The sequence below is a fragment of the Peromyscus californicus genome, unplaced genomic scaffold (assembly GCF_007827085.1).
Source record: "Peromyscus californicus insignis strain IS unplaced genomic scaffold, ASM782708v3 Scaffold_23__1_contigs__length_62951481, whole genome shotgun sequence".
Lineage (NCBI taxonomy): Eukaryota > Metazoa > Chordata > Mammalia > Rodentia > Cricetidae > Peromyscus > Peromyscus californicus.
The window spans coordinates 32,272,916-32,288,410 of NW_026294534.1; the positions used below are offsets into that span (position 1 = coordinate 32,272,916).

Sequence of the window (15,495 nt, forward strand, 5' to 3'; positions counted from 1 at the left end):
TGCTCATCTGTGATTTCCATTATCTGAAGTTTTAGAGGAGCTAACATAGTTACTTTTACATGTAGTGGTTTATTGTATAGGGTCCTGGTTTGTTTTGTTGTGTGTTCGGAAAAGTCTGGTTGTAAGCCCATAACTGGCTTCACTGAATCTGTAGGAATGCTGGAGCCCTCAGTGGAGTAGGCTTTCCTCCCAAGAGGATTTGCATTCGTGCAGAATACACGCCAAGAGTCTGTTTTATTAGGGGCACAAAAGTGCTGCTGACCTTGGTCACTTGGGTCCTGTTTCCATGCTGGGGGCAGCTCTCCGGTTTCTGCCCTCTTGTCCTGCTCTTCCACAGACATCCGACTCCTTGTTAACTGTTCATCCACTGTTCTACTTCCACCTTATTCGTGGTCATTCTCTGCCTCCCCCTCTCTCCCTCTGCCTCCCTCCCTTCCTCCCAGACCCCCCTCCTCTTTCCATTTCTCTTTCCCCCCATTCTTTGTGAACCTCCCACCATTACCTTTTGCCAAATGCTCCTCAACCGAGCTTCCATTGACTCAGAATCCAGTGGTGGTTTGTAGGCCCCTCCTGAGCATCCAGCCCATGGTTCTTCTGGAAACAGGATTGCCTGTGTAGTTGCCAGGCATTAAGAGTCTGTGTGCATTTCATATTGCACTTGTGACATGGGAAAGGTGGTTTTGCACCTGTGACATTTAACAGTGACAAATGTTTGTCAGATTCAGCCTCTGCTGAATGCTCCAGTCTCTTGACGTTTGAAATTCAGGTTGAGCAATCCTTAATCGCCAGCTCTGAAATCCCAAATCTTCTCAGTCCAAAATTTATTGAGCTCAAAAAGTTTCAGATTTCAGATATTTATGCTAGAGATGTGGAAGTCGGTAAATATTCCCAAATCCCCAAATCTCTCAAATCTGAGACCCTTCTGGTGTCAAGATGTCAGATAAGTGATTTGGCTGGTGCTAAGTTACCTTGCCCACCCAAGACTCTAATGTCCTCCAATTGAATTAAAGGAATTCAAGGGATGAAGAAGAGGTGAGCTAGAGGACACAGTGTGTCCCTTAGCTGTCACTTCAACCCCCCTGGGATACCTTTGGGAGTTCCTCAGAATGACCCAGATAGAGGCGGACTGGAAGAGTGGCTCCTGAACTGTCTCGTCAGCTGTCTTGGGGAGAAAGGGGAGGAATGGAAGTGTGAGTTTGGTGGGGGATTCTTGGGCCCTAGGTTTCTCCTTTAAGGAGATGCTAATTTCTACCTTCCTACACTCTTTCTAACTAAAAGTTGGCAGCTTATATAAACACATTTCGGTGTTCCAAGATGAAAATTTTCAAACAGATATCTTTGGTGCATGTTAATGGAAATAAATTAATTAATAATAGCCCCCTGCCCCACCACGCTGCCATCCATGGAGTGCTTGGTGTGTGGTGGACTCTTAACATGTGTGTCTCATGTGATCTTTACAGCAGCCTGATAAGAATACTGTTGCCTTCTTTTGGCCCATCAGAAATCTATCTCACCCATAATTCCATGCTGCTACCACACACAGTGCTGCTTTTAGGAGCTGTTTAGGTCACTTGTTAGACCCGATGAGCACAGATGGTAATAGAACGCCGCCCTATTCTCATTAGCTTTTAAAATGTTTAGTTTCCCACGAGTGCTCTCTGAAGAGTTTTGTTGTTGTTACCTCTGTAAAGGGTCAGAACAAAACAGAACACTCTGCCACCCCCCCCCCCCCCCCCCCCCCCCCCCCCCCGCCTTTCACCATTCAGAAGTGAGGAAATGACCAAAAAGTATTGATTGGGACAACAGTCAGGGTGACAACAGAGCTCAGCTCTGTCCCTGCATGTAAATAAGGAGGTATGTGGAATATTGTCCCCTGTGTTTCTTTCTATTTGTGTGATTAAAAATATCCTCTCAGCCCTTCAGGTTTGCCTTGAGTTTTTAAGGTGGATGGTGTCCCTTTGCCCATGTCTCCCATGTGCTAGGATGCTTGTCTACTCCACTGGGGGCAGTGGGAGTTTCATTGTGGATATTTTTTATTTGAAGAAAAACAAATTGAGAAGGACTTCTCTTTTAAAGGAGTAACCGATTGCCTATTGGGTGGGTCTGCTAATCTGATTGTAACCAAAAGGAACCATTTCAGTGTGAAGAACTATAGTTAAACACCTTGTCGTCCACCTGAAATATGTACAATAAAAATGAGCACAAATAGCCAAGCTCCAGAATATAACACACACAAAAAAAAATGTTCAGCAGTCCTCGTTGTAATGATTACTATTGGTTGTATTTGCTTCTTGTCTCTTCATGAATTGTGTGTGCATTCACAGGAAGATATCCCAACAAAGGGACACTATGCAGATAACAGTGTGAGACATGTGAACTGAAGGAGAGGCAAGTCTTGGGGGAGACGTAGGTGATGATCTGGAAGGATTTGTTTGCTCAGGTCTTAGTTTGACAATCAGCTCCTGACTTTTGAATGATGAAGATGGGCTATAGATGGATTCCCACTCAGGGGACATTAAACAACTTGAAAGTTCTGGAGCTGCAGATGTTGAAATCCTGCTTTGCTTCTTGCTCACAAGGACATTTCTGTGAACAAGTATTTTTTTGTAAAGCCTCCTATGAAAGATTCTTAAGCAAATGTGTTCTCTGTTGACATAAGATAAAAGAAAGGGAGTTAACTAGTGAGCGAAGTACAGTTTGCAGTAAATACTCGTTTTGGTAATATTCTTAAAATGTCTCTTGGTGACGGAAATATTTTGCCTGTTCCTGAGAACATTCTGTAGTGACTGGTCAGTATGCTGTCTGTACCTCCCAAATCCTTTTAGAGCAGTTTTGTAAGTACTCAGAGAAAATATGACTGTGACTCCAAAGACTAGAGTCCTGAATGTCAATGCTGTTTGAGAAAAGGAAAAATCAAATATCTGAGAGTCCTGTCAGATCATGAATACGCAGACTAAAGGGGGAAAGAGACGTAGATAGATACCAAAAAGAATAACTTGGGAATTCATTTGAGGGATTTAACTTTAAAATATGCAAGAATAAAGTAAGTAGCCACAAAATATTAGAATTAATGTTTGTGAAATAGTTTACCGTGTATGTGGCCAAAAAGGAAATGACTTGGAAGGGGAACCATAGGTGACTGAAAGAAGATGGGCAGTGAAATCCCCTTTTGGGGGGACCTGTGCAAGAACGTAGTCTGACTAGATAGAACACATATCCCTGGGGAGCCTGAAGCCGGAGGTGGAGAGAGAAGAAGGACCTAGCCACTTTAATCTGGTTCATATCTTCATGTCCAGGTGAATTACACCTTGGGGTGTTAAAAGAACGTGCAGAAATGCGCACTGAGTCACCCTCTGTAAACTCGGCACCCCAAAATAGAAGGGGCCCGAGAAAGGAAAGAAGCAGTTACCCTTATTTTCAGATACTGGAGACCCCTGGGAACCACAGGTCAGGCAGTTGCACGCTATTCAAACATTTCGAGCATGTGCTGGGAAAAGAAGGACCAGATCCCCAGAAGGCATCATGAGGTTACCGTGAACAACTTAGGCCCTCACACACTCCACATCTTTTTTTTTAGGCCAGTGGATCTGGGAAGTTTCAACGTAATGCATGTTGTATATGGTGGTGAGTACCTGTAATTCCAGCATTCCAAGGTTGAGGTTGGAGGATCTTAGGCTCTAGACTAGCCTGAGATACAGATACAGCCCGAGACCCTATTGGGGGGGGGAATAATATGTCAGGATTTAACTCCATTTATTGTAACAACCTTGACTAGCTAGGCCGAGAGATTGGCTAGAGAGAATTAGAGGTAAATTGGTAGCTGTATGATGTGCCCAGAGTTTTGACAGCAGGGCCAGCTTTATGTAAGAGGAACATTCTTAGTGATATGATATCATGCTCTTGCCTTGTTAGGCTTAACATGTTAAATATCATTTACTTAAAGTTGGAAAACATACCTGTTAAAATTGAAGTGGCACAGAGATAGATAGGGTACTTAATGAATTGATGGATGGACCTGTATCACCACAGTCTCAATAGGACACTAAAAACGCTAAGTTTCCATTTTTAAGTGGTGTGGTAAAACCCTGGAGTTAAGACATCCACGTGTATAGGTAGCTCTGATTAAAAACAGGTGTGTGTGTTTGAGTTGACCACAAACCAGGTCCGAATCAGTCATAGATGCCTGTCTGTATTTCAACATCGGTGAGAGCACAGGACATGCAGCAAGTAGATAAAATGTTCCAGAAGCTTGACAGACTCAAGGAGTATGTTGATTTCTAGAGCTTGCTGTACAAAAGCACTATAAACCAGGTGACTTCACGGAAATGAACTGTGTCACAATTCTGAAGTGACAAGTCCGAAAATCAGAATGACAGCTAGGGCATAGTTCTCCGGGGATCTTGAGGGGACACCCCCCTCTTTCATTCCCTATCTTCTTAGGGTGGGTGGCCCTCAACTTTTGGTGTTCGTTAGATGAAAGTTGTACCACTGATTTATGCCTCTGCTACCACATGGCATTTTCCTGTGTATCACTTGGCAGTTTCTCATCATATGTGAGCATGAGTCATCCTGCTTGATCTAATGATCTTAATGCCTACAAAGACCTTATATCCATTTAATGTCACCAAGCAGGGCACTAGGGTTTAGTACTTCACATCTGTTTGAGAAACACAGCTCAGCCTGTAATAAGGAGTAAAACGTGTTCATCCAAGTGGTTGCCTATAATTATTATAAAGTCAGAAGTGATATAAAAATCCAGAGTAGGCTTGGGGTGTAGCATGTATGCTTTTTTACAATGTGTGAGGTTGTACGTGGGATCCCCAGTACCAAGAAAGAAAAAGAAAAATCCAATGCTGGGAAAACAAGAGTGATCTAATTTAATGTAAAGGAAAAAGCTGTTTTCCAAGAAGAATGACCAACTAGAAAGCCCGAGACTCTGTGTTCTGAGGAAGTTCAAAGGAAACCCATTGTTGCTCAAGGCAGAGAGGAGGGAGCAGAAGATGAGCTAAAGAGATAGGGGGAGCAGATCCAAGGCCTGCATGCCATGTTTTTTTTGTCAGTGTGGGTGTGTGTATATTAAAAACAGTCAATTGATAGATGTATGTCGGGTGGAAGTGGACTCTAAGCAAATGAGACTCCATATGTGCTCGGCCACATCTGGGACACTCTACTTTGTGGGGTGTGTCGTTGGCTTACTCCACGGGTTCTCAGTGTGTTTGTTGGACTTGAATGGATGTGTGGATATATGAGGGTGTCTTTGGGCAGTAGCCATTTGGATTTCTTTGAATGAGGAAACACATTCAGGAATGAAGGACTTTCTAGCAATGCATGCTGCACACGGGGAGAACAGGATGCCTTCGTACCCCGCCTCTGCTTGAGGGCAAAGATGAAGAAGGTGATGTGGGGGGGGGGGGTGGTAGTGGTGGTGGTGGTGGTGGTGGTGGTGGTGGTGGTGGTGGTGGTGGTGGTTTTGGTGGTGGTGGTGGTGAATGAATGTGTAGTGAGGTGAGGTGAGGAGGCAGCCATTCCCTTAAAGGTCCTCTACATGAAGTATCCATGAGATTTGAAAGGTGGCATTGAGATTTCTCAACTATATTACAAGTCCTTTAAAAATAAAAGAAAATTAAAAATCGTAGTGTTACTGGAGAATGATCGAATAAGTGAATTAATTTAAAAATCTTGGCAGCATTAGTTAGATAATTTTGCTGGGCTGTGCTGTGTTTAATTCCATTTGTCTTTGCTAGTACATTAGTCTCCGTGCGAGTCTTAAAGTATTAAGCCCATGTCTTTGGTACAAGCTCTCTCCTCTTCCCTTTCTATTCCTTCGGCTGTCCACTCATTCTATCGAGCATGATTTCATAAAGATTATTGCAATAAATTTGTTAAGACAAATATGTCTTATTTAGAAATGATGGCATGTGAATGTACATATGCATTCTGTTTCACGGGGGATAAGCAATGTGACCTTTTTGGGGAGGGGGAACCAGAGGACTAATAGTAATGCAACAGTACATTTGCCAGGGTACATTTGAGAGGGATTTCAGACCTCACCCCTATCTCTTGGAGGAGATCTGAATCAGACTCCAAGGCTCAAAAATCTCCCTTCCTCCCACTTCTCTTAGAACAGATAGATGGATAATCTAGAGACACTCATTCTTTTGACTATTGGCTTTTCTTTCGAGTGAAGAGAAGTAGCCAGGTGCTGGTAGAGAAGGCAGAGAAATGTCTTGCTGACTCTAGTGACTCAGACACTCTGGGGTGAGGACAGAAGCCGAGGGCCAGGGGACAAGCCAGGAGCAGCCAGGAACACACAGGTCAATATCCCTTTTCACGTGTGTGGGCGAGAAAGCAAATGTTCCAAGCATAGTTGGAGAGCAGATCAGAGCACAGCATTCACGTGAAGAGCTGCAAAGTTCGAGGCTGGAAGGGTAAGCTGGAGATGGAGCACAGAGGGAAACCCAGGCTGAAAGAGATGAGATTCCACTGAATAAGACCCAAAGCATTCAAATTAAAATCTTACTAACTGTATATCATAATTCCTGTATCTGTGTTCTGTTGTACTATATATATATATATGATATATATGGAAATACATATATATTTCCAAGTGTACTTAAAATTATAGAAGCTAAATTTTGCTTTCTTAAAGTAATTTATTTACAGACCCTTGTACAGCATAGTTTCAAGTATTTGCTTCTTCTCCCAAGCATCATTTAAAATGAGAGCTGGGAGACAGCAGTGTTGGTTTCCTAGACATAACCAGGGCTCAGAGCCTAAGGTGATGCTCTCTCTCAGAGCATGTTAGTGCTAAAGACCATGCAAGTCAAATCAGTTAGTGTTTTGTAAAGCAGCAGTGGGAATTCAGAGTAGAAGAGAGTGTCTATCTTTCTTCTTACATTCTTCTTAATAACACCGTAAATGTGTGTTTATAATGTAAATTGCTGGCTTTAAAATACTTTGTTGGGTGAATACCTTTTTGTGCATTTGTGTGGTTATGAGTGTATGTGATCGTGTTTTGTGTGTGTGTGCGCACACGTGTGTGTTGCACATGGGTGGAGACCATGGCTGGATAGCAAGTGTCCATGTCTTTCAGTCTGTCTTAGGGCCACAGAGTGGCTTTCTCAGTGAATTGGAAGCCCTCTGTTTGTGCTGTGCTCCAAGCCAGCAAGCTCTGCAATCTAGCAGTCTCTTCCCCCTAGTGCTGGGTGGGAGGCCAACACAGCATACCCAGCTTTTTATGTGGTTGCCGGGATTCAAACTCAGGTTCCCAAATCTGCAGAATGAGTGTGCTTACCTGTTAAGCCATCTCACTAGTCCTTGTTTTGATTTTGTGAGTCATTTTTTATAAAACCTACTCTTCCTACATTATTTAAATACCTTAAAACTTTCATTGATGAATGACTATCAGTTTTTGTTACGAGATAATTTAAATTTTAAATCGCCTAGTAATGTAAATTGCTGCTGTTTAAAATTAAACAAAATAGATGGTTGGAGGAATCTTGGTAAGGATTTCATATATTAGTAATTATTTTAAGAAATTTTCTTTTATTATTTATTATAGAAATGACTATTATTATTTTGCAAAAGTTTGGGTTCTTTTTCCAAGAAAGGGATTGTTACAAATAAGTAAGAGACTATTTGAGCCAGGCGGTGGTGGCGCACGCCTTTAATCCCAGCACTCGGGAGACAGAGCCAGGCGAATCTTTGTGAGTTCGAGGCCAGCCTGGGCTACAGAGCAAGATCCAGGAAAGGCGCAAAGCTGCACAGAGAAACCCTGTCTCGAAAAACCAAAAAAAAAAAAAAAAAAAAAAAAGAGAGAGAGAGAGAGACTATTTGAACTTTCAGTTGTCTTTCAGAAGTAGCAGAGGTTATGACCTCATCAAAATTTCAAAATGAGTTTTGAAGACGTAGATTTTGCTTCATTGTTAGAAGAATGCTAAGTAGGCTTTCTCATTTATATTTTTTGCTTTGGGGACCAGCTACACTGTAGGCAGCCAGCTTTATTTACTACTTTAGTTTTTGAGACAGAGTCTGCCTATATGGTCTAGGGCTGGCCTCGAACTCTTGATCTTCTTATGTCAACTGGCAGAATGCTGGGACTGGAGGAACGCATTGCCATGCCTCCTGTTTCCCACCCCACCCCTACCCTCTTGAAGACTTCACTGCTTCCAGCTCCAGCTGAGTTCGAACAGTGCGCCCCCTGCTGTGCGTTCTGGCAGTGCAGGACTTCCTTTAACACATGCCGCTGTGGTGATGCCCAGTCGGCCTGTCTCTCCCCTCCCTGTCTCAGTGCTCCCTAGAACGGTTTTAAAGGAATTCCACTTAGGCTAAAAAAAAAGTTTCAATTTTTGAAATTTCTAAGACTCGACCTTTTAGATAACTTAACGTTTTCTTGAGCAGTTGGTTGGCTGAATTCAGTCTTTACAGAAATATGAAAATAAAGACAGATTTTTTTCTGAAAACTTGTATGAGCAGTTCTTGACAGTTATGGCATATTAATAACGTTTCAAGACAGCCGGGCTTGCATTTTAAGAACTTCCTTGTTTCAAGTTGGGCTCGATTTTCACATTATCCTTCGTTTGCATGTTCTAAATATAACTTGTGGTTCTGCACCATGGGGATGAGCTGGCGTGGGTTTCCTTCTTCCTCTGAGCACACAATAGGAGTGTTTTATTCCGAATTAGCTGAAGCCAAGTGAACTTAACAAAGTTCCCTTAATCAACAGCAGTGTTTCAAGGATCTTCCCAAGATGCCCGTGATAACAGGCTCTGCTCATACACTGTGCCCGGAATTTAAGAATTGCCAAATCAGGGCATTCTTTTCAAAATTGAAAATGTAGTGTCAAAAGTGACCTTCCCCCTCCCCTTTGTAGCAAAACCACAAAACTAGGTATCCAGCTACATTTTTCTTGAGCTAAAAAATGGGTGTGAATTCTTGTAAAATTCCTTTCCCACCACAGTTTGATGGAAGGAATTTTTGACTAGTACTGAAACAAATGCAGTAGGATTCTGACAGCCAGCTCAGTTGAGTAACTTTGGGGGCAGTTCAGGGGGGTGGGTTGAAAGGGGGTGTTTTGCCTCTGGAAAGAGAGTGAAGAGAGGAAAATCAGAGTGTCCTAAAGCATTTATCAGTTCTTTGCCTTCAGACAAAAGACCTCTGCCATTCCCCAACCCCCATCCTGGTCCAGGCTCACACTTCCAGCATCTGGAATCCGAAATGTGGTGACTAACCCAGAAATAAGTCAAGCAATTTGTTTCCTGTGCACTGGCTGCTTTCAGAAGGTGCTAAGAACATAGGTTCTTTCGAGTCATCTGGATTTTCTTGGCATCGTGGAGTTGACAGGGCATTAAAGGTAGAATGAAGGTAACAGGAACTGTTTTTAAAACAGTCACGTTCATTTTTTAAAGTTTCTTTAAGAAGAAGCAACATTAAATGCACCCCCCCCCTTTGATTTGCTTCATTTTGCTGTTTTGATTTGCATTGATTCTGTTTATTTGTGCAGCGTGGCCGCTCTGCTCAAGCCCCCACCACTGGCCACTTGCTCCTTCGTCTCCCACCTCGAAGCCACAGGTAGCTGGACCAGAGACAGGCAGGCGGGGTACACTCGGATGTCCCCCAAACTCTAGAGAACCCAGTGACTGGAATACTCAAACCAATAGTGTTTAGGCTGCAAGTCCCTCAGAGTAGAAGTGACTGGATGTGCTCCCCCCTACAGGGAGACATGGCCAGAGGGGGACCGGTCGTCTTCTCTCTTCCCTCCAGCCCTGCTGAACTTGCACTGGTAGACTGGTTTCCTCTGCTTTGTTTCAGCTAACGCCCTGTACCTGTAAGCTGTGCTGAGCTGTGTCTGGTCATTCAAACCAGAAGCTACCAATGAAGGCCTGATGGTGCTGCCAAGGCCGCGCCACCAGCCTCTGTAATTTTGCTACTGCTATGAATTGTAATCTAAATATCTTATATGCAGGATATCTGATATGTAACCCCTGTGAAAGGGTCGTTCGACACCCCAAGCAGTTGAGACCCATAGGTTGAGAACCATTGCTCCAGAGCCATTGGCAATAGGCTTCATCTCATTTCCATCATAGGTGGACTGTGATGTTGGCTAACTATACAATACCTTAGTTTGTTCATCTGATCTTACAGGAACATTGAAAAAGTTACAGGATGGGACAATTAAAAAAAAAAAGGTATCAGGGAGTACCGGGCACATTAAAAGCAGCAGAGACCTTCCGTTTTTAACAATAGCACTTGCGAATTAGTGGCGGGTATAAAATAGTTTTGGGAAGGGCATCTCCTGATGTTTGCAGTGGTGCCTCTGGAGTGACTGGCACTAGTAGCTTGGGAAACTGCAACAGGTGGTGCCCTGTGGCATTCAGGGTGATTTATTGGCCAGCCATTGCTGGAGAGTGCTCATGCTGCTGCGACCAAGCCAGGGCAGAGTGCTGACTGGGCGGCTACTCTGGTTACCACAGAGCCCAGGGCTTTGCTTTCATTATTTCCCTTTTTGCTTCATTCTCTCTTCCCTTCCCCTGGGAACAAAGTTACACACTTTAAAAAAAAAAAATCACGTTCCATCTATTTCAATGAAACTGCTCGATCTGTAGCACGGCTGTGTTTTCACGGTCCCTGAGGTAAGTGTGCCCACGTGTTACACACCACCCGTTGTCTTTAGGAACTTTCCAAGATCCTGCATCAGCTGTTCATTTGTTGTATAACCTTAGGAGAAATGCTTGCCCATGGGAAATTTTGAAATAGTACATTTTTGCCTCAACTTTCTGGCCGTACTGATTCAGTCCTTTAAAAAGGAAGAGCATACGCCATTACTGCCGTACTGGTACGTTTGTGATGACCTCGATTGTGTCTTCACTTTTTACTTTTCTCTACTTTGCCATTCACCTATCTGAGGAATACCGTAGAGGAAGAACTTGTTCAGAAAATTCGATATGGAAAAAAGATAGGCTAAGCTGTTAGGGGAAATAAATACAGAAAAGTGTTGTTCAGGAAAGCAGTACTGTGAGGTTTCAGTGCTAAAGCTTGTTTTTGTTATTATTGGCTAGTCCAGGTGCAACAGTCACCATTTCTGATTAAATAATACTTTGCTTTGAAAAATTTTTCTCAAAGATAAGTAAAAAGAATTACCACTATCCATGACATTATCATTTTCTCCTTTTGGTGACTTATTTAATCTATAATATAATTTAAAACTTTGTGTTGGAATTTAAAAATTGTAGGGACATAGTTGATGTTGACTATGGAGATTATAAAATCAAAGTATCTAATCTGAAGAAGAAAAAAAGGGCAGCGGGGGGGGGGGGGGGGGGGGGGGCGTGTAGGTAAGGATCCCTGTCCTATATACATGGTAACTGCATTTCTCTCTGCCAGTCCAGAAATGCTAAGTGCACATTCCCCACCTCGAAACTGTCAGAGGAATGAGGAAGAAAAGCCTGGGTTCTAACTGGGACAAGCTAATTGGTCGCAGGCTCTTGGGACCACTGCCTCACTGGCTTGCCTCCTTTTGTTCCTCCTGTAGTATTTTTATGAGGGCATGTGATCATGGTGCAGGGACTAAGTTTGACATATCAGCCTTGTCATAGGGCAGGAGCGGAAGGATTTGTTTCTGTGACTTTTGCATCAAATATGGAAATAAAGCCACAATCCAGTAACTAACAGATTTCAAATAATACATATGGGGCCTTGGGGGGATAGCTGCGGGCCCCCCCCCCCCCGTATTGAATTGTCAGGTATGAGGGTTTACTAGACTCAGAATTCTCTGCTGTCAAATTGACGACCTCGATTGAAGAAGATTTAGAAGTTACATCTCCAGGTTGCTGAAGAAGTATTGATACTTAGAAACTGTCATTCTTCAGGTTGGGAGTGGGCTGGGGAAGATTCACGTGTATCCTTCGCCTCAATAAAATCATACAGAGACATGCACATAGTGTTAATCCCCCCTTTGCCTAATTATCTTCAATCTCAGCTCGTGTGTATTTTTCTTCCTCAAGTGAAGCTACTGTTTTAGCAGTTAATAAAATAATCATTTGTTCAGAAAGGATATGTACCTACTCCTGCTGTCATCAGAATCCCTGATTCTACAGGGATGTTAGAGCCCAAATGTTCTAAGGCTAAGGACACAAGGCGAGTGTCGCATGCAGCAGGCTCATAAGTTTCTGTTATTGATGATGAATATGATGAAGTTGAAGGGACCAGCACGCTACACCAGCATTGTGTAGGTGTTCAGCCCCTGAAGTGCAAGCGGACATGACGTAATGTCTACGGTTGCATTGACGAATACACAGCATCAGTTGTCTTCAGTCTACTGAATTACATGTCTCTGTAGACAAAGTCAAACAGACTTTTAAAATTGCAATATTTCTTTTGTATATAAGTTATACATATTCCTTGGAATTAACCCAGAGATAGATAATAACAATATGTATTAGGTGAAGTACATACAAGTAAAAAATTAACTCACCATCAAAATATGGTTAGGAAAATATTTTGGTTCAGACCTTTTTTTGCTGCAGTACAATACGTGTGTGTGTGTGTGTGTGTGTGTGTGTGTGTGTGTGTGTGTGTGTGTGTACATTACTGAAATCCACACTTTGTTTGGGCCAACTGTGGAGAATGGAGCTCTTTCTCTTCATTATTTGTCCCATTTGAAAAGAATGTGAGATAACACCACAGGCTTTGAACTTGTTTGTTTTAAAACCTCAAGCATAATAGGCACATGTAGTTTCAGACCAACCCATACTTAAAGCATGGATGGATGGCAGTTTTCATAAAAGAAATCTAAGCATGCTTTGGGAAGCAGATTTTTCTTCTAGTGAGTTTACGTCTGCTCTTTTGTTCCCAGCTTAAGAGGAAAATGAAGTGGTTCTGACACATTCAGTAAAGCGTTTGAGTATATAACCACCATCCTCTACCTACCTTTAGGCCATAGCTAGACTGTAAGTCCCTTAAATGAGAGGCCACACAGGCGTGAACCATTCTACATATATTCCTAGTACAACCTTGGCATTTGAGAAAGCCACACTTTTCTGGGGTTCACTCACACATGGAGTCCCTTTAACTTGGCATGTGTGAGTGAACCCCAGAAATGTGTGGTTTTCTCATCTTTAACCCTCCTGGTTGGTTGCTCTGAACCAAGTACCTGCTAGGTAAAGGAGGGGGGAGCCCGCTGTCTGTCTTTGTCCGGTGGGAGAGGAGATGGCCGCAGAACCCTCCTTGTAACCCCTCCCCACCTTTCTCCCCTAGGGTGCTCTCTTCACCATGATTCCCTGCAGAGCGGTGCTGACTTTTGCGCGATGTCTGATCCGGAGAAAAATCGTCACGCTGGACAGTCTAGAAGATTCCAAACTCTGCCGCTGCTTGACCACCATGGACCTCATCGCCCTGGGGGTTGGAAGCACGCTCGGAGCTGGAGTTTATGTCTTGGCTGGGGAAGTCGCCAAAGCAGATTCTGGCCCCAGCATCGTGGTGTCCTTCCTCATCGCCGCCCTGGCTTCAGTGATGGCAGGCCTTTGCTATGCTGAATTCGGGGCCCGAGTTCCCAAGACTGGGTCTGCCTATCTGTACACATACGTCACGGTTGGAGAACTGTGGGCCTTCATCACTGGCTGGAATCTCATCCTGTCATATGTCATAGGTATATTTCAAAAGCAAATATCAGTTGTGGACAGGGTGTAAAATGGCTCTCCAGAGCCCCGGCGCTAGGGGTAAACCTGATCTTTCTCAGCGGTGGGGTGCTCCTGAGAGAATCAGGTCTTCCCGCCTCTCGTTTTTTGTCATCTCTAAAATACGTCCTCACGGCTGAAGTCTCTGATTATGCTTCACCTTTGAATTTGTGATTCTTAATGAGTTTGGAAGTCGTTTGGAGTTTTTAAAATACCTTTTTTTTTTCTTTTCATGAGTTTATATATGGGGTGTGTGTGTGTGTGTGTGTGTGTGTGTGCGTGCGCGCGCGCGCGCGCGTGCGCGCGCTGGTGCACACATGTATGGTGGTGCACATGCTTCTGTCCTGGGGTCCACGGGGAGGTCGGAGAATATGTCAGGAATTTCCTCAATGCCTCTTCTGCTTTGTTCTCTGAGGCAGGATCTCTCAGGTGAGCCCAATGGTTACATCCCAGCTAGTCTTACCCAGCTAGCTTCGGGGGCCCTGCCTCTACCTTCCGAGGCTAGACTTACCCGCTAAGCTCGCTCCCCGGTGGGATTTACTTAAGGATCTGAATTGACATCCTGCTTATGCGGGAAGTGCTTTAACTGCTCAGCTATCTCCCTAGCCTCTAAAGAGTTCTTTATTGCAAATAAAGTTGCCTCATACCAGCATTTGCACACCTGTATGAAGTCTGCCCGGGCTCCATGCCAAGACCCTGCCTCAAAAAGGGGAGGGGTATTAATTTGGTCTTCTAATATGGTTAAATTTTTCAGTCGGTGTGACCTAGGCCAGCCAGGTTTACCCAGGAATCAACTAATCAGATGAGTTATGTTAATTTTCTACCAGTAACCTTTATTCTCTGAACATTCTGCTTTGGGAAGGTACATCCAGTGTCGCAAGAGCGTGGAGTGGCACCTTCGATGAACTTCTTAACAAACAGATCGGTCAGTTTTTCAAGACGTACTTCAAAATGAATTACACTGGCCTGGCGGAATATCCAGACTTCTTTGCGGTGTGCCTTATATTGCTTCTGGCAGGTAAGAAAATCAGTCATATGCTGTTTCCTGTAATGAACCACATCAATGGGCCCCTGGGAAAGTAGGTCACACAGATTTGCAGCCTGGGTTCTCTGAATGAGGTCAGCATATCGTATCAAGGCCCGCTAAGGTCAGTGTTGGGTCACTGTGGGCTTTATCTTCTCTGTTTCACAATAGGATTAAATGTACATGAAAGGGAGAAACCTCGCTTTGGAGGAACAGGCACCTGGAATGCAGGAAGTCATAGGATGGAGATGTCAGCTTTTGTTTTGAGAGCATCCATTCTTTAATATTAATGAGAGACGTTCCTTTATGCCATTAATGCAGTTGTTACGTCAGAGTGGGGAACTGTACATGCAGAAGAATGAAAGTCAACTGCTCTCATCCATGCTTGCACAGTTCTGCTTCTGTGGAAGTGGGTGCTGTGTATACAGGGCAAAAGATAGTAGATCTGTGGCATTGTCTTTTCATAGAAACCATTGCCCCAGTAGTAAACGTTGAACTAAGATCCCTACTTCATATAGTGTGTCAGGTGGGTTAAAGATGCGGATAGGATAAGCATAATAAGCCTTTAAAAACTAAAAGGAAACACGTGAATATTTGAAGGTCAAAGTCTGGGGAAAATCTTATTAGAAGTAGATACTAAAATAGGTACATGTCGGTTATTCTAACAAAATTTTACATTTACAAGCAATGGGTTATGGTTAAAAGCAAGTTACTGGGATGAAAGTGAAGTTCATTGCGAGCATTTGGCTAGCACACACAAGGGCATGGGCTCTCGATTTACTACTGAAATAAACCAAT

At 43.5% G+C, this 15,495-nt stretch overlaps 1 protein-coding gene across 6 annotated transcripts in view; it reads left to right on the forward strand.

The window, feature by feature from the left end:
* Slc7a2 (solute carrier family 7 member 2) overlaps positions 1 to 15,495 on the forward strand; it is a 58,479-nt gene that overhangs the window by 23,000 nt on the left and 19,984 nt on the right. For all 6 annotated transcript variants that reach the window (XM_052752086.1, XM_052752084.1, XM_052752087.1 and 3 more), the window contains exons 2-3: positions 13,255 to 13,645; positions 14,536 to 14,691. In XM_052752086.1, coding sequence (XP_052608046.1) covers positions 13,270 to 13,645; positions 14,536 to 14,691 — 532 coding nt within the window. In that variant the 5' untranslated portion in view covers positions 13,255 to 13,269. The remainder of the gene's footprint in view (positions 1 to 13,254; positions 13,646 to 14,535; positions 14,692 to 15,495) is intronic.